This window comes from Heteronotia binoei, chromosome 10 (assembly GCF_032191835.1).
Source record: "Heteronotia binoei isolate CCM8104 ecotype False Entrance Well chromosome 10, APGP_CSIRO_Hbin_v1, whole genome shotgun sequence".
Classification (NCBI taxonomy): domain Eukaryota; kingdom Metazoa; phylum Chordata; class Lepidosauria; order Squamata; family Gekkonidae; genus Heteronotia; species Heteronotia binoei.
Genome location: NC_083232.1, coordinates 1,815,044 through 1,842,465, shown reverse-complemented (window position 1 = coordinate 1,842,465; position 27,422 = coordinate 1,815,044). Strand labels below are relative to the sequence as shown.

The following is a 27,422-nucleotide window of genomic DNA, read 5'->3' as shown; positions in this document are numbered from 1 at the left end:
TGAGGTCTATCACATCACCTCCTGCCTGGGCTTTTCAACTGGAGATGCCGGGGATTGAACCTGGGTCTTCCTGCATGCCGAGCAGGTGCTCTGTCACTGAGCCAAGGCCTCTTTCTGTGGCTCTCCAGGATCTTAGACTGAGGTCTATCACATCACCTCCTGCCTGGTCTTTTCAACTGGAGATGCCGGGGATTGAACCTGGGTCTTCCTGCATGCCGAGCAGGTGCTCTGTCACTGAGCCAAGGCCTCTTTCTGTGGCTCTCCAGGATCTCAGACTGAGGTCTATCACATCACCTCCTGCCTGGTCTTTTCAACTGGAGATGCCGGGGATTGAACCTGGGTCTTCCTGCATGCCGAGCAGGTGCTCTGTCACTGAGCCAAGGCCTCTTTCTGTGGCTCTCCAGGATCTTAGACTGAAGTCTATCACATCACCTCCTGCCTGGTCTTTTCAACTGGAGATGCCGGGGATTGAACCTGGGTCTTCCTGCATGCCGAGCAGGTGCTCTGTCACTGAGCCAAGGCCTCTTTCTGTGGCTCTCCAGGATCTTAGACTGAGGTCTATCACATCACCTCCTGCCTGGTCTTTTCAACTGGAGATGCCGGGGATTGAACCTGGGTCTTCCTGCATGCCGAGCAGGTGCTCTGTCACTGAGCCAAGGCCTCTTTCTGTGGCTCTCCAGGATCTTAGACTGAGGTCTATCACATCACCTCCTGCCTGGGCTTTTCAACTGGAGATGCCGGGGATTGAACCTGGGACCTCCTGCATGCCGAGCAGGTGCTCTGCCACTGAGCCAAGGCCTCTTTCTGTGGCTCTCCAGGATCTTAGGCTGAAGTCTATCACATCACCTCCTGCCTGGTCTTTTCAACTGGAGATGCCGGGGATTGAACCTGGGCCCGCCTGCATGCCAAGCAGATGCTCTGCCACTGAGCCAAGGCCTCTTTCTGTGGCTTTCCAGGGCCTCTGGCTGAGGTCTTTCACATCACCTCCTGCCAGACTACTTAACTGGAGATGCTGCTGAGGAATTGAACCAGGGGCCTTTGGGATGCAAAGCAGAGGTTCATCCACTGAGCCACAACCCCTCAAAAGATGCAGCTAAGCTGCTTTGCCTGTGACTTGCCTACACCCCTGCAAGCTGCCTGGTTCCTTCTGGCAAAAATCCCGCCCCCCTCCAACTGCAGTTTTGTTGCTGCTCATGACACAAGGCAACCACAGATTCTCGAACACTTGCATGGAGGCGGCACCTCATAGGATCCAGTTCTGCCTAGGCTGGAGGGCTGCATGACCCTATCGTTAAGGGAGGCTGCGGGACAAAGCAGCTAACTGAGGAGCAGCAACTTGGACCAGGGTGGTGAGAAATGAACAGCCACTGCAAAGAACCCAGGGGACTTGGAAGATCGTAAGTACAGCACAAAGCGGACGAGGAACCACTGTGCTGTAAAGGGAACCTCCAGAGGCAGGCAACCTCCAAATCCCAAGCAGCAACATCAGAGGAAGGTCTCAGCCTTTATGTCCTGTGTGTTGGCTCTCCTGAGGAACTAGCTGGCCACTGTGGGAGACAGGAGGCTAGACTAGATGGACCCTCTCTGCTCTGATCCAGCAAGGCTCTTCTGAGGTTTTTCTCAGGGGAAGGCCTCGGCCTCTCTGCCCTGTTCTTGGCCCTCCAGAGGAACTGGCTGGCCACTGTGTGAGGCAGGAGGCTGGACTAGATGGACCCTCCCTGGTCTGATCCAGCAGGACTCTTCTGGTGTTCTTCTCAGAGGAAGGCCTCGGCCTCTCTGCCCTGTTCTTGGCCCTCCAGAGGAACTGGCTGGCCACTGTGTGAGGCAGGAGGCTGGACTAGATGGACCCTCCCTGGTCTGATCCAGCAGGACTCTTCTGATGTTCTTCTCAGAGGAAGGCCTCGGCCTCTCTGCCCTGTTGTGGGCCCTCCAGAGGAACTGGTTGGGCACTGTGTAGGACAGGAGGCTGGACTAGGTGGACCCTCACTAGTCTGACCCAGCCAGCCTCAGCCTCTATACCCAGTAGTTGTCCCTCCAGAAGAATTGGTTGGCCACTGTGTGAGACACGATGCTGGACTAGATGGACCCTCACTGGCCTGATCCAGCAGGGCTGTTGTGATGTTCTTCTCACGGGAAGGCCTTGGCCTCTCTGCCCTGTTGTTGGCCCTCCAGAGGAACTGGTTGGCCACTGTGTGAGACAGGAGGCTGGGCTGGATGGACCCTCACTGGTCTGATCTAGCAGAGCTCTTCTGATGTTCTCTAGTTAAGGCCTTGGCCTCCATGCCCTGTTGTTGGACCTCAGGAGGAACTGGTTGGCCACTGTCTGAGACAGGAGGCTGGACTTGATGGACCCTCACTGGTCTGATCCAGCAGGGCTCTTCTGTTCTTAAGGTAAACAGCCAGCAAGTTAAAACAAAGTCCAGTCTGCCTCTGATGAGAGCTTCCAACATGCAAACAACTCCCTGGCCTTCTATGCCCACCCCCTGCAAGAAAGATCACTTGGCCTTTGCGACATCCGTGGACTTTTCCTTGAAAGCTGTTAACAGGACCCTTCTCCTTACTGTGCCATCAGCTGAGGGCAAATTAGTTCTGCTAGCTGCTAAAACTGTAGCTAAAACTGCAGACCAGGGAAAATCGAAGGAAAGAACTTGAACAAAATTAAACCCACCTGACCCTCCTGGCTTTGTAACATCAGAAACTTGCAAGCCCTGCACAAGTGAAGAAAGCAAGAGACTGAACTTCCATCTCTTTCCTACAGTAATGTGCGCCGTGTTTGGCTCTCCAGCAGATCTGACGTCTATTACTGTCCCTTCTTGCGTTTAGAGCAGCCAACTGTCCCTCAGGCTTACTGCTCTCTGCTGCCTCCAGTCCACATTTCTCCTCCTTCCCTGCAGAGCTCCTGGGGTGTTGGCACCAAGCTTCCCTTTCATACTGACTGCTGTGAAACCCCACTTCTGCATTCCCTCCTTCCCCTGAAGCCCGCGGAGCAGTTCCGCCACCTCCTCCTCCTCTCATCACTTTGACATCTCATCTCTTGAGGTTTGCTGCAATGTCTTCCCAAACCAGACCAGCCAGATCCTGAGCTCTTAACAATCTAGATGTGCGGTTCTCAAATCTTTGGAAGTAGAGGGGGGGGGGGCTTCCTTCTTAATTGAGACCTGGCCCCTGCTACTTTCCCTCTCCCCAACGTAGAAAACAGGGGACTCGGATCAGTCAACAACAAAGAAGTTGATATGTTTATGTTTTCAATTTTTGCATAAAATAGGGTATTGGATTTATATCCCGCCCTCCACTCCGAAGAGTCTCAGAGCGGCTCACAATCTCCTTTCTCTTCCTCCCCCACAACAGACACCCTGGGAGGTGGGTGGGGCTGGAGAGGGCTCTCACAGCAGCTGCCCTTTCAAGGACAACCTGTGCCAGAACTATGGCTGACCCAAGGCCATACTAGCAGGTGCAAATGGAGGAGTGGGGAACCAAACCTGGTTCTCCCAGATAAGAGACTGCACACTTAACCAGTACACCCAACTGGCTCACCATCAGTGATAAAATAGCATCAGTGATCAAGAGGCCATTTTCTCACGTTAGACTGAAGACCAGCAGCACTGTCCATAAGAGAAGCCGTGCTGGATCAGGCCAATGGCCCATCCGGTTCAACACTCTGCATCACACAGTGGCCAAAAACAAGACAAAACCAGGTGCCATCAATAATAATAATAATAATAATAATAATAATAATAATAACAATAACATTTTATTTATATCCCACCCTCCCCGCCGAAGCAGGCTCAGGGCGGCTAACAAATTATACAACAAATTTTAAAATCAACATTCGACTTAAAACATCCCAATTTAACATTAACATTTCTGGTGCTATTCTATTAGATGCAAGTATGTATGATGGCGGGATCACTTTAGGCGAGTCCGTCAGTCATTCAGTCAGGTAAAGGCCGTCCTAAAGAGGAAGGTCTTGCAGGCCCTGCGGAGCTGTTCAAGGCTCCGCAGGGCCTGCACTTCTTCCGGGAGCTGGTTCCATAGGTGTGGAGCTGCAATGGAGAAGGCCCGTGTACGAGTATTCTTTCATTTTGCCTCCTTCTGCCTGGGGATAGTCAGTTGGTTCTTCCCCACTGACCTCAGTGCTCTCTGGGGTTCATATGGGGAGAGACGGTCCTTCAGGTAGGCAGGTCCTTGTCCATATAGGGCTTTAAAGGAAATAACCAGCACTTTGTAGCGAACCCGGTATACAACTGGCAGCCAGTGTAGTCCACGCAGCACCGGCTGTATGTGTTCCCACTTCGGGAGCCCTAATAAAAGCCTAGCCGCCGCGTTCTGCACCAGCTACAACCTCCGGGTTCGGCACAGAGGCAGCCCCATGTAGAGGGCATTACAGTAATCCAACCTTGAGGTGACCGTCGCATGGATCACTGTTGCCAGGTCCCGACGCTCTAGGAAGGGGGCCAACTGCCTTGCCCACTTCAGGTGAAAAAACGCCGACTTGGCAGTGGCTGCTATCTGGGCCTCCATCAGAAGGTCCATCAGAAGATGATGATGATTTATATCCCGCCTTATACTCTGAATCTCAGAGTCTCAGAGCGGTCACAATCTCCTCTACCTTCCCCCCACCCCCCACAACAAACACCCTGTGAGGTAGGTGGGGCTGAGAGTGCTTTTACAGAAGCTGCCCTTTCAAGGACAGCTTTGATGAAAGCTATGGCTGAGCCAAGGCCATCTCAGCAGGTGCAAGTGGAGGAGTGGGGAATCAAAACCGCTTCTCCCAGATAAGAGTCTGCGCACTTAACCACTACACCAAACTGGCCCATCAATGGGGCCAGGACACTAGAAGCCCTCCCACTGCTTCCCCCCCTCCCCAAGAATACAGAGTATCACTGCCCCAGACAGAGAGTTCCATCTACACCCTGTGGCTAATAGCCACTGATGGGCTTCTGCTCCAGATGTTGATCCAAACCCTTCTGGAAGCCATCTATTTTTGTAGCTACCACCACCTCCTGTGGCAGTGATTTCCATGTATTAATCACCCTTTGGGTGAAGAACTTCCTTTTATCTGTTCTAACCCGACTGTTCAGCAATTTCACTGAGTGTCCACGAGGGAGAAAAGAGCTCCTTTCTCTACCTTCTCTATCCCATACATACTCTTGTAAACCTCGATCATGTCACCCCTCAGTTGACATTTCTCCCAGCCAAAGAGCCCCAAGTGCTTCAATAACCTTTCTTCATAGGGGAAGTGTTCCAACCCTTGAATCATACCAGTTGCCCCTTTCTGGCCCTTTTCTGACCAACAAGGTTTTCAGGGCAGGCACTCTCAAGAATTAAGATTTCCTTTGCAAAGGGAGTGCTGACTCTTGAAAGAAGAAGATGAAGATATTGGATTTATATCCCGCCCTCCACTCTGAATCTCAGAGTGGATCACCATCTCCTTTCCCTTCCTCCCCCACAACAGACACCCTGTGAGGTGGGTGGGGCTGGAGAGGGCTCTCACAGCAGCTGCCCTTTCAAGGACAACCTCTGCCAGAGCTATGGCTGACCCAAGGCCATTCCAGCAGCTGCAAGTGGAGGAGTGGGGGGATCAAACCCGGTTCTCCCAGATAAGAGTCCGCACACTTAACCACTACACCCAGCTGGCTCTCTATTAGAGCTATGGCTGACCCAAGGCCATTCCAGCAGCTGCAAGTGGAGGAGGGGGAAATCAAACCCGGTTCTCCCAGATAAGAGTCCGCACACTTAACCACTACACCCAGCTGGCTCTCTATTAGAGCTATGGCTGAACCAAGGCCATTCCAGCAGCTGCAAGTGGAGGAGTGAGGAATCAAACCCAGTTCTCCCAGATAAGACTCTGTACACTTAACCACTACTCCAAACTGGCCCAAGGACAACCAGTGAGCTTCCAAGGCATGAGAGGGGATTTGAACCTGGCTCTCTGACACTCTTAACCACCACAGTGGCTCTTGTTCTAACTCCATGCACAGCAGCACTGGATCCAAGCTAACGCGATTACATGTCTCGGTCCCAACTTCTGGATTTCAGTGTTTTGACTTGAATGCAGCCCGACCTCCCTTGAACCACGCCTGATTCCCAGCCCTTACCTGGCTGCGGGGGGTGAGGTGGGGGCATCTGGTGGTGCATCATGGGATACGGAGGAGGTTGCTGGGGTGGCATCAGGCCGGAATGCCCCGGCGTCCCCAGAGGGTTCATGCCGGGGCCGCTGGAATGCTGGTGAGACTGCTGGGCGTTCTGGCTGTGCTGCTGCTCCAGCTGCTGGCGGGCACGCAACTCCGCGTACTTCAGCTGCTCCATGTGGAAGTTCTGGCGCTCCGTCAGCAGCTGCTGCCTCTGCTGCTCCAGCTACAGGGGAAGGGAGAGAACGTGGTCATGCCATAATGTACACACTGGAACCAAGCCCCCCCACCCCCATGCCTTCCTTCCAACCGATGCACCAAGCCTTTAGGACATTTCCAGAGTCTGATACCAAAGTCACTCCTCTCCGTTCTCCAGCCCACAACTGCTTTCTATCATGCTGCAAACTAGACAATGGGCTCCATTTTCAGAAGAAGACGACTGCAGATTTATACCCCGCCCATCTCTCTGAATCAGAGATTCAGAGGCGCTTACAATTTCCCATGTCTTCTTCCCCCACAACAGACACCCTGTGAGGTGGGTGGGGCTGAGAGAGCTCTCCCAGAAGCTGCCCTTTCAAGGACAACTCCTGCAAGAGCTATGGCTGGCCCAAGGCCATTCCAGCAGCTGCAAGGGGAGGAGTGGAGAATCAAACCTGGTTCTCCTGGATAAGAGTCCGTGCACTGAACCTCTACACCAAACTGGCTCTCTATTAGAGCTATGGCTGACCCAAGGCCATTCCAGCAGCTGCAAGTGGAGGGGCAGGGAATCAAACCTGGTTCTCTTGGATAAGAGTCCGTGCACTGAACCTCTACACCAAACTGGCTCTCTATTAGAGCTATGGCTGACCCAAGGCCATTCCAGGAGGTGCAAGTGGAGGAGAGGGGAATCAAACCCAATTCTCCCAGATAAAGAGTGTGTGCACTGAACCAAAACAAATTCAATCAGAGCTGGTCTTAGCCACCAAGGGCATGCTGGCTCTGGGACTCCCTGGATAGATGGAGTGAACAACCTTCACACGGTGCTTTTGAGGGCTCCTTCAGCACACAGTCAGTTGTCTCATCTAGTCCTTTTCTTCTGTAAGCATAAGAGTGGTGTCCAATCTGAAAGGCCTTGTAATAAAATAGGTATATCGGATAGAATATATCAGGGCTTTTTTGGTAGAAAAAGTCCAGCAGGAACTAATTTGCATATTAGGCTGCACCGCAGACACCAAGCCAGCCAGAACTGCATTCCTGTGCATTGCTCATCAGACAAAATAAATCAGTGAAAGGTTAGTTCTCAGTGCTGCTTCTTTAACTGACTATTAAGGACGAAGGGTACAAAAGGGACCTACAATGTTCACAGATAAGGAGGATTTTCGGAACAAGTGGATGGCCATTCTTAGGACTTCTGTGATATATTCTGGAGGGCTTCCTTTGATATATAATGGACTCTGGACCTTGTTGATGTTTTTGTGATTGCAATGGATCGTTTAAAGTATTGCTTGTTCATGATTTCCCTCTTAAGTTGCAAATGTTATGAATGAGAAATTCTATTGTATGGGAGTTGTGCTATTTCACTAATTTCACTAATTTGTAATGCAAAATTACACAGACGTTTTTCATAAAATATTTGAATCTTTATTAAGGTTTCTGAAAGACTGCTGTAATTAGATATTGGATGTCTTTTACTCATCTTTCTACTTGTTGGATTCTACCACTTTTTTGTCAACCCAAATATATTTATTTATGCATTTATAACTTAGCACAGAAAACCACAATATTTGACCTATTTAAGAAAGTTGTAAATCTGTTACGTTTCTATAAGCGTAATTGTAAGTACAACCAGTACTGGAGAGAAAACTGCAAAATGATGCATTCTGATATACCTTGTCTGCAGCTAGGTGCTGTCTTCTCCCTTCTATGGCTACTGCTTAGAGCTCAATTCACAGAGAAACATTCAGAGATACTCCGCCCCACCCTCCAGCAAGCTGAGGCAATGAGCTAGTTTCCCCCCAGTCTGTGGGTATACCTGCCCCAGTGTTTTGAAGGAGAGGTGAAAACGAGAGAAGAGTCGTGTCAGAAGGATAACAGAAAGCGCACAACAGCGGAGAAGCAATGAAAGCTCTGCATGATTATGCATCCTTCTGAGATGCTTCTGCCTACAGCACACCCAGCTTGTCTTTAAAAGCATCTTACTCATCTGAAAAGGGAAAATATTTCATAGTGGGGGGTTTTTTGCACTCCACAAAATTTCTGATTATGCCATTGGGAAAATGGAAAGAAAGGCCTCAAGGAAAAAAAAAGGGAGGGGGAACATCCCTCCCCCCAATTTCTCAGGACTTCTGCATCTCTAGGTACATGTCAAAACGCCACCCATCATCCAAAACCCAAACCTTCCCCTGTCACCGTCAACCCCACTCGAGATCAGCACAGATTCTATTTGGACAGTCTTTACTGGAACACAATTAGGGCTGACAGCTCTAAAATGGCTTCCATTTACATGTTCAGCGTGAACCTGTCAGCTCCCCTCCTTTGCCCCCCCTTCCCCAGCACGGAGCGGCCACCCTCCAGAGGAACTGGGGCAGCGGCAAAAGACAAAGGCTATATTTCTGAGCTGTCAGAAGCTTTCTGGAGAGACACGTGCACTTTTTCTGTAACGAGGAAGTGCCCAGTGCCTAGAAAGCTGGGTGAAAGAGGTATTCTGCAACGCTGCTAAGGAAACGTACGGAGAACCTACCCCTTAGCAACAAGCTCTTCCTCCTCTGCCAATCAGCAACAGGGAATGCCTGCACATGGCGGCGGCAGGGGGGGGGGGCACAGAGAGGGCTGGCAGAATCTCTGAGGAGGAAAAGCTGCTGCTGCTGCCGCCGTTGGGCGTGCAGCCGACCAAGAGCTCCCCCCTTTCACTGTTTTACTCCTCTGGAAAGCGCAGCAAGGCACTTAAGGCAGCTCTGGCTGCAGACGGCTGGGGGGCTATGCTGCTCATCAGATGGTGTTTCAGTACGCTGCCCTTCCACAGAACTGGGGAGGGGCTTCTCAATACCAAGGCTGCATTCTGCCCCTCAACAGAGACAGCTACTATTCAAGCTGCCCCTCGGCCACATCTGTCTCCCGCGATGCCACAGATTGCTGTAGAAAAGGCAGCTCCATACCAAGGGGCACACTTGGCTTTATTGTTATTTATTTACTGACTCCAATTATACCCTGCCTTCCTCCCCAGTGGAGAACCCAAAGCCGCTTATATTGTTCTCTTCAGGCCTCCTGGAGAGCCAGTTTGGTGCAGTGGTTAAATGCGCAGACTCTTATCTGGGAGAACCGGGTTTCATTCCCCACTCCTCTACATGCACCTGCCAGAGTGACCTTGGGTCAACCACAAGTTCTCTCAGAGCTGTTCTTCTCAAGAGCCGTTTCTGTCAGAGCTCTCTCAGCCCCACCTACTGGCATTAAAGTTGTGAGCTACTGCATACATTATTCTGCTCTTGTTTTAATTATGTAAATTATTATTGTATTGTAATTATTGAATTTTATTGGTAGAATTTTTATGTTGTGAGCCGCCCTGAGCCCGCTTTGGTGGGGTAGGGCGGGATATAAATCAAATAAAATGCAAATGTAAATGCTCTGAGGCCGTTTTTCCTGAGCTAAGACAAAAAATGTATGCGCTGGAGGCTAAAAATCTGTGAGCTAGCTCACATTAACTTAGAGGGAACACTGGTCTCAATCCAATCTCCTCTTCTCTCCTCTGTTTTATCCTCACAACAACCCTGTGAGGTAGATTCTGGTGGGTCACTGTGGTGGGGTGAAGCAGCAAAACAAAGGTGGAGTCCAGTCGCACCTCTTAAGACCAGCCAAGTTTCATTCTGGATAGAAGCTTTCATGTGCTTCCATTGGACTCTGGGTAGAAGCTTTTACTGTACTCAAAAGCACTCTCTTAAAGGTGCCACTGCACTCAAACTTTGTTCCCGTGAGACAGGTCAAACCAACAGTGCGACTGGCCCAAGGTCAACCAGCCAGCTTCTATGGTACAAGGAGGGATTTGAACCTGGGATCCTAGCCTAACACTCCAATTGCTACACCATGACAGCTCCCATTTTCACAAGCCACTTTCTGCCAAAGAAGAAGAAGACTGCAGATTTATACCCCGCCCTTCTCTCTGAATCAGAGTCTCAGAGTGGCTTACAAACTCCTTTGTCTCCTTCCCCCACAACAGACACCTTGTGAGGTGGGTGGGACTGAGAGAGATCTCCCAGAAGCTGCCCCCCTTTCAAGGACAACTCCTGCGAGAGCTATGGCTGACCCAAGGCCATTCCAGCAGCTGCAAGTGGAGGAGTGGGGAATCAAACCCGGTTGTTCCGGATAAGAGTCCGTGCACTTAACCACCGCACCAAACTGGCTCTCTATTAGAGCTATGGCTGACCCAAGGCCATTCCAGCAGGTGCAAGTGGAGGAGTGGGGAATCAAACCCGGTTCTCCCAGATAAGCGTCCACACACTCAACCACTACACCAAACTGGCTCTCTATTAGAGCTCTGGCTGACCCAAGGCCATTCCAGCAGCTGCAAGTGGAGGAGTGGGGAATCAAACCCGGCTGTTCCGGATAAGAGTCCGCGCACTTAACCACCGCACCAAACTGGCTTTCTACTACTGGCTCCAAACCGTACACTTAACCACTACACCAAACTGGATACACCTCCAGTATTCCAGGCTCCAAGAATATTCAAACTGTGCCTTTTGGGTGTTCAAAACTGGTTGAGCAGTTGTGTAGCTTTTAGGTGCAATGGGTGAGACAACACCCATCCCCCCCCCCCTGCCCCAAAATATCCTGCTTTCCCTGACCGCTGTCCTCCCTCCACAAGTCACTGTGGCTTCCTTGACTGAGCCAACGGATCTCATGCTGAGTCTTCCTCTTTCCTGGAGCCTTCAACCTCCCCCAGCATTACCGTCTTTCCCTTCCCAGCAACTCTCCCCTCCTCCTGATGTAACCAAAGTACGACAGACTCGCATAAAGTCATTTTAGCTTCTAGGGAAATTTCAGGCTTGCTTTGACCTAGAACCCAGTGATTGGTCTTTTTTGGGAATCCACAGTATCTACAAAACTCTCCACCAACACCACGTTTCAAAAGAATCAACTTTCTTCCTGTCACCTTTCTTCATTCCTACAGGTTACAACTGAATAATGCCCCCCACGAAAGCTGTTCACTCTCCTTCAAAAATCCTGCAAACATGCACCTCCCACAGATCACAATGAGCGGGGGGGGGGGGGATCCCCATAGCTTCAGGAAGCCCATTCCACAGTGTAGGAGCCATGGATGGAGGCCACGCTGAGTGGGGAGAGAAGCCAGCAAGCCACAACCTGATGGCCAGTTTGGTGCACAGCAGCATACGAGAGGAAACAGCCTTTCAGATATGTGAGGGTTCAGGTCATGAAGGTCTTCCACGGTCTTGCAACTGTGAAAACAAACTCCCATCCGATGCAGCCGTGTCCAAAGGGGCAAGATACGGCCCCACTGGCCAGCCTCAGACAACAACTGGGCAGCTGCATTGTGGACCAGCTACAGTTTCTGGGCAGTTTTCAAGTGGAGCCCAATGTAGAGTGAATCACAGTAGTCTAACTGCACAGTTATGAAAGCATAGATAAAGTGCGGAAAGATAAGCTGAGCTTAAGGAACAAGAGAGTTGATGAACCAGATGTGGGTGACAGAAGGCGCTCCTGGCCGCTGCACCACCCTGCCTTTCAATGACCGCCCAGCTTTCCCCTGCTCTGTGAAAACCAACCCCACTCCATCCAAAAACAAGTGGAGTCAATCTGCCCAAAGTATCAGGCTTCATCCCCGCTAACATTGCCTCTTGTCTGGGCTCAGTTTTTCTACCTTAGACACCTGAACACAGCCTCAAAGCACTTTCAGAATCAAGACTGACCCATCTGGAGGGCATAACCCCAAACAGCTCCAGACGACCTCATTCAGCAGCCCCATATGCATATATAGGAGTATGGGTTTGGGGACGCAACCTGGGGTCCTTCACGGGACAAATCCCAGCTAGAAGTCCGTGGGACCCCGATGACATCAATGGGTGTGTTATGGTATCCCCCAAGCACTCAAGAGTTTTGTTTCCATTTCAAATCAAAAAACCCCTTTTTATAACAATCCTCGGAAAGCCTGGTTTGTCCATCTGGAATTCAAAGCAGCTGGAGGGAGTTCATCCATAACCAGCCATGGTAGAAAGGGCAGAACACACACATATATATTTCAATAAAATAAGTAAACCTAATAGTTTTCTTCTGCCAGCCAAAGGAGAGAGCAGCAGGTGGCCACGGACCTTCCGCCCCCATTCCAAAGGGGTGTGCCGCTTAGCCTCTGGGACGTGCCAAGACATGAGAAGAGCAAAAGGGTGGTCCAGAGAATGGATGGACCCAGCTGGTGTCTAACCACACAACCCATCTGGCTGCTGCCTCTACTTACATTGACTTGTAGTCTCAATAAAATCCAAGCCTTGTCATCTTTTTGAAACTGTGGTATTCTGGCTTGCTTTTGAAAATTATTGTTTTATGAGAGCGGCTAGAAATCTCTACTAGATACGTCCTGGAACACACCAAACTGTAATTGCTTAAGTGCTCCTTGTGGGAACGACTGGTGAAACCAATTCAGGATTGGCTTAAGGTTGTCTGTTGATACGCCCAGGGTGTTCAGAATGTGTGTCAAGGAGGAACTGGACCACGGGGAAGCCAAAACACAAACTCTATTCTGGGACAACGGAAGTGGTGCCTTTGTCCAAAATCCTCCACACAAGCATGTTAATTTGCTGTGTGTCCCAAGCAGAGAACACAAAACACACATGCAGGGCTGGTTTAAGAAACTATTCCCTAAACACACCAGAAGAGGAAGCATTAATGCGTGTGACCTAAACACAAGAAGTTACCACTCGCTCTGAACAAAGGGGACAAATGGGTGGCTTTACACATAAACACCTCACTAACATTTGTGTTTGAAGAAAAGCCAAATCTTAGACACTGAGGAACAGCTGAAATGTACAGAGCCAACAAAAGCCAGTGCATGCAGAGACAGGCTGCCATGTTCCCCAGAGTTTCCTTGAGAGCAGAGCAGGTATTCAGAGAACTGCAGCTTCCCAGTCTTACCGCCTCTTTTTCCCGGTCCATGATCGTTTCCAGCTCCTCAAAATGACGGAGTTTGATCTCTAGTTTCTTCATTTGTGTTTCCACCAAGAGGGCAACCAAGGACTTGATCTTCCTCTCCTCAACTGCTGCCAGATGCTGAAGAAAACACAAGATATTTTACCTACAAACAGACTAGACTACTGGAAGTTTCACAGCACAAGCAGAATGCCAGGTGGCCTTGGCTGGTTTGTTTGTTTGTACCAAGCATTTTCTCTTCCCCTTTAGCCTGGCAACAGCAACCCTTCTAGGTTTTATACAGGCTTACTCAATACATCTGACGATGCTTTGAGGTCCTTTGAAAACCTGAAGTGGCTGCAGCATTAGGGTGCAAGAGCTCAGATGCAGCAGAAAGCTTGTGCTGATCTCATTTATGCTATTTGCAGCCCTTGAGTGGAACAAAGAAGAAGGGGGACACCAGCGTTATGTACACAAAAAAGAGAAAAAATACAGCGCTATGGTGTTTTCCACTATTTTGTGCCCTTGCACAGAAGGCTAATTCATCCACAGACTTCCGAGGGCCGAAGTAGCCAATGACGGAGACCCCCCTCCCGCTGCTGATCTAGAGTACCGATCCATCAGCAACCAGGTAAACGAATTTGGAAGAACAGAAAGAGTTTGAGATGAAGCTTATTACAACAGTCTGCAACAAGAAAGAAGACTGGATTTCCACTTATGTAATAACTTCGTTTATTCTACTGCTTCTGCAAACTGAACCACTTCTGTTAGCAGACAGTTAATTCCGTTCAGATCGTTGGGACCTTTGAAAACCTCCCCCCTCTTGATCTGATGTTACTGGGATGCAAAAAAAAAAATACACATGGTACTTGTATCACGGGGACCCACAACATGGCTTGCCGAAGGACAATATCACTTAACGTTATTTTGGGCACCCTTCTGTTCTGCTTTACAGCCTGCAAGACCCAATTGGCAGAAAATGACACTTTCTTCTGTGTTACGAGCATCTGAGACATTATGGAAGGCTAAACGACTGTATTAGCTAGACCCCTTCTAGCTTTGCCTGGGGGAAAGGGGGGCTTAGGTGACTCCCCTCTTCCTCAAGATTGCAAGAGCCAGTGTGATGTAAAGGGGGGGGGAAGGAGGAGACTGGATTTATAGCTTTATAGAGGTTGACAAGATTATGCCTGGGATGGAGAAAGTAGAGAAAGAAGTCCTTTTCTCCCTTTCTCACAATACAAGAACTCGTGGGCATTCGATGAAATTGCTGAGCAGACAGGTTAAAACGGATAAAAGGAAGTACTTCTTCACCCAAAGGGTGATTAACACATAGAATTCACTGCCACAGGAGGTGGTGGTGGCTACAAGCATGGCCACCTTCAAGAGGGGGTTAGATAAAAATATGGAACACAGGTCCGTCAGTGCCTATTAGCCACAGTGTGTGTGTGTGTGTATATATATGTGTATGTGTGTGTACACACACACAAATATTGGCCACTGTGTGACACAGAGTGTTGGACTGGAGGGGCCACTGGCCTGATCCAACAGGGCTTCTCTTATGTTCTTATGTGACACAGAGTGTTGCACTGGAGGGGCCATTGGCCTGATCCAACAGGGCTTCTCTTATGTTCTTCTGTGACACAGAGTGTTGGACTGGATGGGCCATTGGCCTGATCCAACAGGGCTTCTCTTATGTTCTTCTGTGACACAGAGTGTTGCACTGGAGGGGCCACTGGCCTGATCCAACAGGGCTTCTCTTATGTTCTTATGTGACACAGAGTGTTGCACTGGAGGGGCCATTGGCCTGATCCAACAGGGCTTCTCTTCTGTTCTTATGTGACACAGAGTGTTGGACTGGAGGGGCCAATGGCCTGATCCAACAGGGCTTCTCTTATGTTCTTATGTGACACAGAGACTCCGACTGGAGGGGCCATTGGCCTGATCCAACAGGGCTTCTCTTATGTTCTTATGTGACACAGAGAGTTGGACTGGAGGGGCCATTGGCCTGATCCAACAGGGCTTCTCTTATGTGACACAGAGAGTTGCACTGGAGGGGCCATTGGCCTGATCCAACATGGCTTCTCTTATGTTCTTATGTGACACAGAGAGTTGCACTGGATGGGCCACTGGCCTGATCCAACAGGGCTTCTCTTATGTTCTTATGTGACACAGAGTGTTGGACTGGATGGGCCATTGGCCTGATCCAACAGGGCTTCTCTTATGTTCTTATGTGACACAGAGAGTTGCACTGGAGGGGCCATTGGCCTGATCCAACATGGCTTCTCTTATGTTCTTATGTGACACAGAGTGTTGGACTGGAGGGGCCACTGGCCTGATCCTACATGGCTTCTCTTATGTTCTTATGTGACACAGAGTGTTGGGCTGGATGGGCCACTGGCCTGATCCAGCAGGGCTTCTCTTATGTTCTTATGTGACACAGAGTGTTGGACTGGAGGGGCCATTGGCCTGATCCAACAGGGCTTCTCTTATGTTCTTATGTGACACAGAGAGTTGCACTGGAGGGGCCATAGGCCTGATCCAACAGGGCTTCTCTTATGTTCTTCTGTGACACAGAGTGTTGGACTGGATGGGCCATTGGCCTGCTCCAACATGGCTTCTCTCATGTTCTTATGTGACACAGAGTGTTGGACCTAATGGGCCACTGGCCTGACCCAACAGGGCTTCTCTTATGTTCTTATGCGACACAGAGTGTTGGACTGGATGGGCCATTGGCCTGATCCATCATGGCTTCTCTTATGTTCTTATGTGACACAGAATGTTGGACTGGATGGGCCATTGGCCTGCTCCAACATGGCTTCTCTTATGTTCCTATGTGACACAGAGTGTTGGACCTAATGGGCTACTGGCCTGACCCAACAGGGCTTCTCTTATGTTCTTATGCGACACAGAGTGTTGGACTGGATGGGCCATTGGCCTGATCCATCATGGCTTCTCTTATGTTCTTATGTGACACAGAATGTTGGACTGGATGGGCCATTGGCCTGCTCCAACATGGCTTCTCTTATGTTCCTATGTGACACAGAGTGTTGGACCTAATGGGCTACTGGCCTGACCCAACAGGGCTTCTCTTATGTTCTTATGCGACACAGAGTGTTGCACTGGATGGGCCATCGGCCTGATCCAACATGGCTTCTCTTAGGTTCTCACCTTTCACTACACCCAAAAGAGTCTCAGAGTGGCCTACAATCTCCTTTCCCCACAGCAGAAACCCTGTGAAGTAGGTGGGGCTGAGAGAGCTCTTTCGAGAGCTGCTCTCGAGCAGAACACCTCTTGAGAGCTATGACTGACCCAAGGTCACACCAGCAGCTGTGAGAGAGCTGCCCACTCCAAAGGGTGCCAGGGCAACAACAGTCTTTCTGCCGCTCCAAAGCCAGCCTTGGTGGAGCTGGAAGGGACACGGCAATACGTGAGCAGAAGGGGCAGGCCAGCCGCTCCCTGGAGGGTACAAAGAAGGCCTCCCGGATCAAGCGGAGAGCAGCATCAAGTAGGGAGCTGTTGGGAAGGAGCTCTTCCACAGCACCTACAAGAAGGCACCTGTCTTCTCAACCCGAGGGAAGGAGACGAGCTGGGCAGGATAGGGAGAGCGGCTTGCTATCTATCCCCCAGGGCTCCTCAGACAGGGCCCTGATGTGAAGCAACAGGGTAGGAGATGGACTATCAGGCACTCTACCACTGAGTGTGCCAAGAGGAAAGCCAGCAATGAGAAATATCAGTAGGCAGCAGCAGAAGAGTAGGTTTTTCTACCCCATTTTCCTTTACCTTAAGGAGTCTCAAAATGGCTTCCCTTCCCCTCCCTATAACAGTCACCTTGTGAGGCAAGTGGGCCTGAGAGAGTCCTGAGAGAACTGGGACCAGCAGCAAGGTCACTCAGCAGGCTCCATGTGGAGGAGGAGGGTGGGAATCAAACCTGGTGCTCTGGATTAGAGTCCATTGCTTTTAGAATCATAGAGCCGAGAGGGACCTCCAGGGTCATCTAGTCCAACCCCCTGCACAATGCAGGAAAGAGTCACAACCACCTCCCTCCTACTCCCAGTGACCCCTGCTGCATGCTAAGGAGACGGCAAAAAACCCTCTCCAGGATCCCTGGCCAAAGTGGCCTAGAGAAAAATGGCTGCCTTGCTCTTAGTCATGACACCACACTGGCTCAATGGGCCGGCTGGTAGCTGGGTTGGCCTACAGCAGCAGAACTGGACTGAAATCCAGGAGCGCCTTAGAGACCAACACGATTGGCTGCAAGCTTTCAAGAACCAAAGCTCCCTTTGTGAGACGGAGGCATCTGACAAAGGGAGCTTGGACTTCCACATCTGGACCATGAACATCTTGCCAGTCTCCAAGATGCCTGAAACTAGCTGTGCAATGAGGTAAGACTCCCGTGCTACACCTGGTTGCCCCGCAGGGAGGTTCCTGCCCCAGCTCTAGGCCTGCAGTGCTTAAGTGCGCGGACTCTTATCTGGGAGAACTGGGTTTGAATCCCCCACTCCTCCACTTGCAGCTGCTGGAATGGCCTTGGGTCAGCCACAGCTCTAATAGAGAGCCAGTTTGGTGTAGTGGTTAAGTGCGTGGACTCTTATCTGGGAGAACTGGGTTTGATTCCCCACTCCTCCACTTGCAGCTGCTGGAATGGCCTTGGGTCAGCCATAGCTCTAATAGGGAGCCAGTTTGGTGTAGTGGTTAAGTGTGTGGACTCTTATCTGGGAGAACCGGGTTTGGTTCCCCACTCCTCCACTTGCAGCTGCTGGAATGGCCTTGGGTCAGCCACAGCTCTAATAGAGAGCCAGTTTGGTGTAGTGGTTAAGTGTGTGGACTCTTATCTGGGAGAACCGGGTTTGATTCCCCACTCCTCCACTTGCAGCTGCTGGAATGGCCTTGGGTCAGCCATAGCTCTAATAGAGAGCCAGTTGAGTGTAGTGGTGAAGTATGCGAACTCTTATCTGAAAGAACCGGGTTTGATTCCCCACTCCTCCACTTGCAGCTGCTGGTATGGCCTTGGGTCAGTCATAGCTATCGCAGGTGTTGTCCTTGAAAGGGCAGCTTTTGGGAGAGCTCTCTCAACCCCACCCACAACACAGGGTGTCTGTTGTGGGAGGAGAAGATATAGGAGATTGTAAGCCGCTCTGAGTGTCTGATTCAGCAAGAGGAGTGGGGTATAAATCTGCAGTCTTCTTCTTCTGGGCCTTCCGATTCCAAGGCAAACATCAGACAGAGGGCGAATGAGGATGCTGGTATTTAGCGAGGGAGGTCTCTGAATGAGCTTCAGAACCATTTGGAAGGGAAATGAGAAAAGGGCTGAAAGGGCATGGCTATCTTGTAGACAGTGATGAAGTGCAGAAATCAGGAAAACGTCTCCCTCCCATCTAGGATGCTCCGCACAGGGTTTTGTCGGCTACTGCTGAGGCCCCACTAGAATGCAAAAACCCCGTGAATGGACCTTGTGAGGAAGAAATGCTTGGCTGGGGTCCCGAGATTCAATCATCAAAAGCAGCAGCGTGTCACCCTGTGAAAGAAGCTGACAAACTTTCTGGAAGGGGCCTCTTAGTGAGCCCACAATGGCTGCTTTAAATCATTCCCCAGGAAACAAAATTCCATTTAACGAGGAGCCTCGTCCAGCTGAGGCCGAGGAGCACAAGCCGTGCATTTTGAGGCCCGGGAAAAGAGAAAGGAGGCCCGGTGCTCTGAAACAACGGGGTCGTTTGACAGACGTTCCCTGAACAGCACCGGAAATCAGATGCAGGGGAAAGAAATCCGCACACGACAAACCTTGGCTTTGGTGGCTGCTGAGGCAAGGGCAGCAGCTGCGGCCGTCGCAACGTTCCCTTCGGAGATTTCGTGCTCGGCTCTCTTCTTCCCAGCATCGCTGTCCTTGTCTTTGCACACATCAAGGTTCTCCTTGTTCTCTTCTGCTTCCCTCTCATCTAAACGAAATGTGCCTCATTAGCCTCATGGGTCCCCTGTTGCCATTGCGCTCATCGCGACACCGGCCTCATGAGTCGGGCAGCACTTTCCTTGCCCAAAAGACGGTGAGAAACAAAGGAAACCACTTTCAAACAGCCGAGAAAACGAGCACCTTGTGAGCTGCTCTGCCTTGACTCTAAAATGGAATGTAGTACCCTGCGTCTGTTGAAAGCGAGCCCTATCAATTGAGAAAACAAAAGACCTTGATTTCCTAATGCCTGTCCTTCTTAGTAACTTCCAGAGGCATTTCTGCATGCCAGCTCACAGGACACCTTTGTTGCTTATGCTCTCTCTTCCTGTTTTCGTGAATTTGTCACCTGACCATCTCCCTGGTCTTCATACTAGTGGTAACAGCTGCAGTCTATTTTCGGCAAGGGATGGGCAATTTCACTTTCTTCTCATTTCTCTACCTCACTACTAAAAGCACCCCCCAAATCCAATGGGATGTACCTTACCCCTCTGCTCAGCTAAGTGTGGGGTCTCCCTCCAAAGTACAACCTATTACATACCCAACATTAATTATTCAAACCCCCTGAAACCCCCTGGGTGCTTTCAAACTATCACTCATTATAATATGATCAAGCAATGCTAGGGACTTTGATCATTTTAGCACGTATCTTCACAGTTAATTTTCACATGCCTGTACTTATTAACGCTTTGCATAATAAAGTTTAAGTTTATTATCCCGCCTTCCTAGCCGGAGCAGGCTCAAGGCGGTTCACAAACAGTAAAATCAGAACAGTTCACATAGATTGCGTTATAATTTTAAAATAAACAATTAAAACAGTCTGGCGCTCATGTCAGTTGACAATATTACATTTCAGACGGTGTTCAGTATATAAGATGTCATTCCCTACTCCCATATCCGTCATTCCAGACTAAAGAAAACTATTTCTTTTTTTCACTAAGAATTTCGACAGGTATTCAGTTTGGTTTGCCAGGGTGACATTGGTATGCAACTGACATTAATTCTGGCCCTCATAAGGGGGATTTTACTCTTAGGACCCAAACTGGAAAGTGCATCTTGGGAATATGATTATTATTTGCTGTATATGTGATTGCTGCAGATGTAAGGCCAGATGCATTTGTGGCCTTCCAAAAATTGCGTCATTCATGTCCATATTGGAACATTCCATTTTGGATCCTACAGTACATATGAACATATGAAGCCGCCTTATGCTGAATCAGACCCTCGGTCCATCAAAGTCAGTCTTGTCTACTCAGACTGGCAGCGGCTCTCCAGGGTCTCCAGCTGAGGTTTTTCACACCTATTTGCCTGGACCCTTTTTAGTTGGAGATGCCGGGGATTGAACCTGGGACCTTCTGCTTCCCAAACAGATGCTCTGCCACTGAGCCAACATCCCACCCCTTGGACATATGAGCATATATGAACATCTGAAGCTGCCTTCTACTGAATCAGACCCTGGGTCCATCAAGGTCAGTCTTGTCTACTCAAGACTGGCAACGGCTCTCCAGGGTCTCAAGCGGAGGTTTTTCACATCTACTTGCCTGGACCCTTTTCAGTTGGAGATGCCGGGGATTGAACCTGGGACCTTCTGCTTACCAAGCAAATGCTCTACCACTGAGCCACAGCCCCATTCATGGCTCTCCAGGGTCTCAAGCTGAGGTTTTTCACACCTATTTGCCTGGACCCTTTTCAGTTGGAGATATCAGGGATTGAATGCCTGGACCCTTTTCAGTTGGAGATATCAGGGATTGAACCTGGGACCTTCTGCTTACCAAGCAGATGCTCTACCACTGAGCCACCGTCCCTCCCCAATACAGTAATTGTTTATGGGTTCACAAATGTAACTGGGACTGTTGTAGTTGACCTCTGAAGAAGGCCTCAGTAGGACGAAACGCATCAGGTCATATATGTATCCTTCATGTGCATTTGTCACTTCGATGATTTCATGAGGCCTCATTTGGGCCCTTACAAGATTTGTGTATGTTTTTGTAATAAACACATGTTCTTTTGTCTACAACTACTGCTGTTTTTAACCTTTGGCTCCTCAGTATTCTAATCCCTTGGAGGTTTTTACAATCCCACACCATGATGGAATGCCACACCTAAAAGAAACAGAGCTTGGGACAGTCAAAAAGCTACACAACGATTTTCTCCTTCTGGAACAGGAAAATGAAGACTAACCCCAGAGAGGGGGGTGGGCTCTGAAAAGGGGTGTTCTAAATTCCCAGGAGATGAGGGACTCCCACTTTCACCAGGTGTCAAGGGACAATGGGAGAACTCCTAACTCTAAGAACTAAAGTAACGATGGACTTTTAAATGCTGCATCTTCAAGGGTTATTGGCCTCTCCTAATTCAGCACTTAGTTCAGGGATTAGAGGATCGTGGGTGTGTGTTTGCACCTTTTCTTCTTGTGCTTGCTCAGCCTCATGCCTGAACAAACCATGTGTACTTATTAAACCCTCTTATATTTTGAAAGCCAGAGGCCTGATCTCTAAAACACACCAAACCTCCTCGATCTTGCTATCCAAACAGCAGTAAAGGGGAAGAAGGAGAAGAGATTGGATTTATACCCTGCTCTTCACTACCTAAAGGAGTCTCAGAGCAGCTTACAATCTCCTTCCCCTCCCCAAATAGGCACCCTGTGAGGTAGGTGGAGCTGAGAGAGCTCTGCCAGAAGTCGCTCTTGAGCAGAACAACTCTGCAAGAACTTGTGACTGACCCAAGGTCGCTCCAGCAGGTGCATGTGGAGGAGTGGGGAATCAAACCTGATTCTCTCAGATAAGAGTCTGTGCACTTAACCACTACACCGAACTGGCTCTCTGGAGGGGCAGCAGGTAAGTTTGTCAAGCCATGAGCGCGGCAGCTCAAAACTGGGAATGTGACTGATCGTTCCCATGTTAGCTAGTACAAGTGGCAGAGCACCTGCTTGGCATACAGAAGGCCCCAGGTTCAATCCCTGGCCTCTGCAGTTAAAAAGATCAGGTGATGGGAAAGACCTCAGCCTCATACCTTGGAGAGCCACTGCTAATCTGAGCAGAGAATACTGACTATGGTGGACCAATGGTCAGGTCAGTAGAAGGCAGCTTCATATGTTCAAGTGGAGCTTCTAAGCAGCAATGCAGATACAGAGTGCTAAATGTACAAATCTGGCAGGGGATTTGGTGGCGGTGGCAGTTCCTTCCAGTAAGCAAGAGAGAGAAATTCACCTCCTCGTGAGTAAGGGGAACAGGTGATGCTGCTGGGCACAGTCCTGGGATAGTCATATAGAATCAGAGAGTTGGAAGAGATCTCCAAGGTCATCTAACCCAACCCCGTGCACAATGCAGTGTGCAAGTCATGCCTTTTCCCAAGCTCCCAGGACCCACGGGAACAAGGCTTGCAAGCCTGTGCCTTCACAAATCTAAATTGCAAACAGCTGTGAGACAGATACGTTGTCCCTTTACCCTGGAAGCATGGAAAGCGACGAAAGGACACCCTGCACACCTCTTCTTTTGGAGTAGGCCTGAACCAATGGTTTAGCGACACAGCAGAACACGCTCAATTTACACAAACCTGAGCCGCTTTAGCTCATCTTCCATCAACCGGAGGACACAACCAAGACGAAAAGAGTATCCAAACGAAGCATGAAAGGGTATCAAATCAAGATTTAGTGCCTGAGCCAGGTTGCCAGAGGAAGCCTGAATATTCAGAGCTGTACTCTGAAGCAGGCCGAGTTCCAAGAAGGGAAATGTGCCCCTGACAGCTAAATTTAGGAGCCAGTCCTAGGCCTGTGAGGCAGCTCTCTGCGAGGAGGGTGAAGCTGCATTCTCTACCTGGTTTAGGATCCAGAGGGGCGTCACCATCTTGTTCCTTTTCTGCGTGTCTCTCCTCTTCTCCTTCCAGGACCTTGCTTCCGTCTATTTCACTCTCCCCTTTGTTTTCAACCTATAATGCACGAAAGACGAAGCAGAAACGAAGCTTCAGATGCTGGCAAGCGTCTCCATGGCACCCCAAAGAGATACATCAAAGATAATCGAAAGATACTGGTGGACAAGAAATGCAAATGACAGCTAATTTCAGCCAAAAAAAAATCCCCAGGGGTGATGGCAACCGTGCCCCTCTTTAGGCAGACCCCGGTCTCTTTGAAAAGCCCAGCTGGGTGGCTTTCACTGGGCAGACCGAAAGAGAAAGGCCTCACCTTAGAGTGAACGCCATTGTTCAGTTCGGATGTTCAACTGGGGGAGCCACTGACCAAAACACTACACGAGAACACAACAGATTCATACAATACACACCGCCTTACTCATCCAAAGGTGCGAGCTAACCTTGAAGCAGAATGAGCAAACCAAGGTGGAATTAAATGAGCAAAGGTCTACCCACCCAGCCATCCTTGTGGCTTCCATACTATGGACTGTGGATGACCAGAAAATGACTTGCAACCCTCCTATGGAAGAATCAGTGGCCCAAGTCAGGGTGTGGCCCAGAATGGCCAGAAACTTTGGAACAGTCATTTCCGCACTCACGGCACTGCCTTCTCTTTTTTGGTGCTGGGGCGGGGGCAAGAGTGGGAGGGCTTCTACTGTCCTGGCTGCACAGATGGCACCTGATTTTTTTGGCCACTGGGTGACACAGAGTGTTGGACCGGATGGGCCATTGGCCTGATCCAACATGGCTTCTCTTATGCTCTCTGTATTCTTGGAGCTTGGGGGGGGGTGGGGAACAGTGGGAGGGCTTCTAGTGTCCTGGCCCCACTGATGGCAACTGGCTTTTTTGGCCACTGTGTGACACAGAGTGTTGGACTGGATGGGCCATTGGCCTGATCCAACAGGGCTTCTCTTATGTTCTTCTGTGACACAGAGTGTTGGACTGGATGGGCCATTGGCCTGATCAAACATGGCTTCTCTTATGCTCTCTGTATTCTTGGAGCTTAGGGGGGGAGGGGCAACAGTGGGAGGGCTTCTAGTGTCCTGGCCCCACTGATGGCACCTGGCTTTTTTGGCCACTGTGTGACACAGAGTGTTGGACTGGATGGGCCATTGGCCTGATCCAACAGGGCTTCTCTTATGTCCTTATGTCTGGGGCAGTGATGCTCTGTACTCTTGGTGCTTGCGGGGGGGGGGGGAGGGGCAACAGTGGGAGGACTTCTAGACCCACTTGTGAACCTTCTGATGGCACTTGGTTTTTTTGGCTGCTGTGTGACACAGAGTGTTGTAGTGGATGGGCCACTCTCTTATGTGCTTACGTTCCCTTGAAAATTTTTTAAATCTTGCCTCGTTTTTCAAAACAACTGAAAGGGGCCAGTAATAAAGTAAGGGTATAAAATCTGCAGAAGTTGCCATTTAAATCCCGGGGGCTGATGTTGGTCAGAAGACTGATTTGCACTCTCTCCTGGCATGGGGCACCGTAGCGGGGGACTTCCCACCCTTTGCGACGCCAAAGACAAATGGCGGGTGAGCAGAGGGCGCTGGTCACGACATCTTAGGACAACAGGAAGACCAGATCAAGGATGGCCGTCAGGATCCAGCCCAGGTCTCCAGGGCTCCTAGGTCAGCACAGCTACCTGGCCATCAAACGGACAGGCTTGTTGCACTGCTGTAACCAAAACTGATTAGGATCCTGATGGGACAAGTCTTCAGGACTGGGGTGGGGGGGAGCTCTTGCCCCTCTCTATTAGGTGGGCTCTGCAATCTGCAAGACAGGGCAGCTGTGACAGAGCAGTCTAAGCCACTCGGGCTTCTTCGCTGGAAGCAGAAGCCAAGGAAGGAAATTTATAATGCTCATTTCCCAGCGTGGCCAACCTGAAATCCATAACTGAAAGGACCGTGCCCATTCATTACCATTAGGCAAGACAGAGCCTCTTTCTCAGAGAGCTTGAGGAAACCCTAGGCGCAGGGGTAGGGAACGTTGGCTCTCCAGATTTTTTTTTTTGCCTACAACTCCCATCAGCCCCAGCCAGCATGGCCAATGGCTGGGGCTGATGGGGAGCTGTAGGCAAAAAACATCCGGAAAACCAACATTCCCTACCCCTGCGGCCTAGGGGGACATTTCCTCTCCCCCGATTTGCTTCCTCCAGAGGAATGGGAGCAAGTGGAACACGGACCCTTGCTTCACTCCACTTGTGCCAGAACATACCAGGCTCTCTCCACACTTCTTGGGCCCTGCAAAGTATGCACGACTGTGCCCTGTCTTTCCCCAGCCATGTCATCTGTAGTCCAGAGAACTACCCTATTGCCCCACATCGGGAAGCTCAGAAGCAGTGATGAAGGAGGTTTTGTCACACCCCATGCTGTGGCTTTCCATGACACATAGGCAGGAGAAAGGGAGCCTTCAGCCTCAATTCAGGGGGAAACAAACATCTCTCCAGTATGATCCTGTAAAGAGTAAACATGCTAGAGGGCTTCGTTTTCATCCAGATGTCTCCAGAGCCTCCCAGACTAAAGAACAGTAGCAAAGTATCAACTCAGATTCAGGAAATTCTTGACATGCAGAATAAAAACCGTATGTGAAGTTACCAGACCTTAACTTTTTCTGCCTGCGTTCCGTCTGCCTCCGTTTCCATTTTCTCTTCTTCGGACCCATCTGCAAGGCAGAACACCAAACACTGAAGGCAAAGCAGACCCCACTGCAAACGGAGCAAGAAGCCATTGCAGAACCGATGGGCTTTCTACCCCAATTTTTTCAGTCCTTGCAACCCAACATTGCTACGTCATATCTTGACTCGCCATCACCTCGGATTAAGGAGATCAGCCCTCCAAATCAAAAACCAAGCAAATTTATATCCCCCAACGTGTCCAGCAGCCTTCTCAAGAGCACGGTGGTGACAGCTGAATTTGGTTGCAAGGCCGCTGCAAGGACCCCCTGGGTTCCTCTTAGAAGCAGGCCACGTATGCTTCGCCTACAGATGGCCTTATGCACTCAGTTAAGTTGGGGGGGGGGCGGGAGAGGAAAGGGAAAGGCTGTTCAGGAGAATTTGGAAGATGGCACCTGATACTCCCAAGCTGCTCCCCTCACTGGGGACACAGAACCTCCCCTGCTCACAGTTGTCACATCTAGCTGTCCACCGTCTGACACCCCCTCCCCATATCGAAGGCAGCTGTTGAGAAGGACAACACCTTCTATCGACTCCTTCCCCAGTACAACCCCAGATTTATACCCCGCCCTGCTCCCTGAATCAGAGACTCAGAGCGGCTCACCATCTCCCATATCTTCTCCCCCCACAACAGACAGCCTGTGAGGTGGGTGGGGCTGGAGAGGACTCTCACAGCAGCTGCCCTTTCAAGGACAACCTCTGCCAGAGCTATGGCTGACCCAAGGCCATGCTAGCAGGTGCAAGTGGAGGAGTGGGGAATCAAACCCGGTTCTCCCAGATAAGAGTCCACACACTTAAGCACTACACCAAACTGGCTCTCTATTAGAGCTATGGCTGACCCAAGACCATTCCAGCTGCTGCAAGTGGAGGAGTGGGGAATCAAACCTGGTTCTCCCAGATAAGAGTCCACACACTTAACCACTACACCAAACTGGCTCCCTATTAGAGCTATGGCTGACCCAAGGCCATTCCAGCAGGTGCAAGTGGAGGAGTGCGGAATCAAACCCGGTTCTCCCAGATAAGAGTCCATGCACTTAACCACTACACCAAACTGGCTCTCTATTAGAGCTATGGCTGACCCCAGACCATTCCAGCAGGTGCAAGTGGAGGAGTGCGGAATCAAACCCGGTTCTCCCAGATAAGAGTCTGCACATTTAACCACTACACCAAACTGGCTCTCTATTAGGGCTATGGCTGACCCAAGGCCATTCCAGCAGCTGCAAGTGGAGGAGTGGGGAATCAAACCCGGTTCTCCCAGATAAGAGTCCGCACATTTAACCACTATACCAAACTGGCTCTCTATTAGAGCTATGGCTGACCCAAGGCCAATCCAGCAGCTGCAAGTGGAGGAGTGGGGAATCAAACCCGGTTCTCCCAGATAAGAGTCCATCACTTAACCACTAAACCAAACTGGCTCTCTATTAGAGCTATGGCTGACCCAAGGCCATTCCAGCAGGTGCAAGAGGAGGAGTGCGGAATCAAACCCGGTTCTCCCAGATAAGAGTCCATCACTTAACCACTACACCAAACTGGCTCTCTATTAGAGCTATGGCTGACCCAAGGCCATTCCAGCAGGTGCAAGTGGAGGAGTGCGGAATCAAACCCGGTTCTCCCAGATAAGAGTCTGTGCACTTAACCACTACACTCAACTGGCTCTCTATTAGAGCTATGGCTG

General features: G+C 50.2%; 1 protein-coding gene across 1 annotated transcript in view; it reads right to left on the bottom strand.

The window, feature by feature from the left end:
- SMARCC1 (SWI/SNF related, matrix associated, actin dependent regulator of chromatin subfamily c member 1) overlaps positions 1-27,422 on the bottom strand; it is a 165,434-nt gene that overhangs the window by 27,558 nt on the left and 110,454 nt on the right. The window contains exons 23-27 of the mRNA XM_060248243.1: positions 25,676-25,737; positions 22,992-23,103; positions 19,017-19,171; positions 13,245-13,379; positions 6,099-6,357 (exon numbers count right to left, since the gene is read on the bottom strand). Of these exons, the coding sequence (XP_060104226.1) occupies positions 6,099-6,357; positions 13,245-13,379; positions 19,017-19,171; positions 22,992-23,103; positions 25,676-25,737 (723 nt within the window). The remainder of the gene's footprint in view (positions 1-6,098; positions 6,358-13,244; positions 13,380-19,016; positions 19,172-22,991; positions 23,104-25,675; positions 25,738-27,422) is intronic.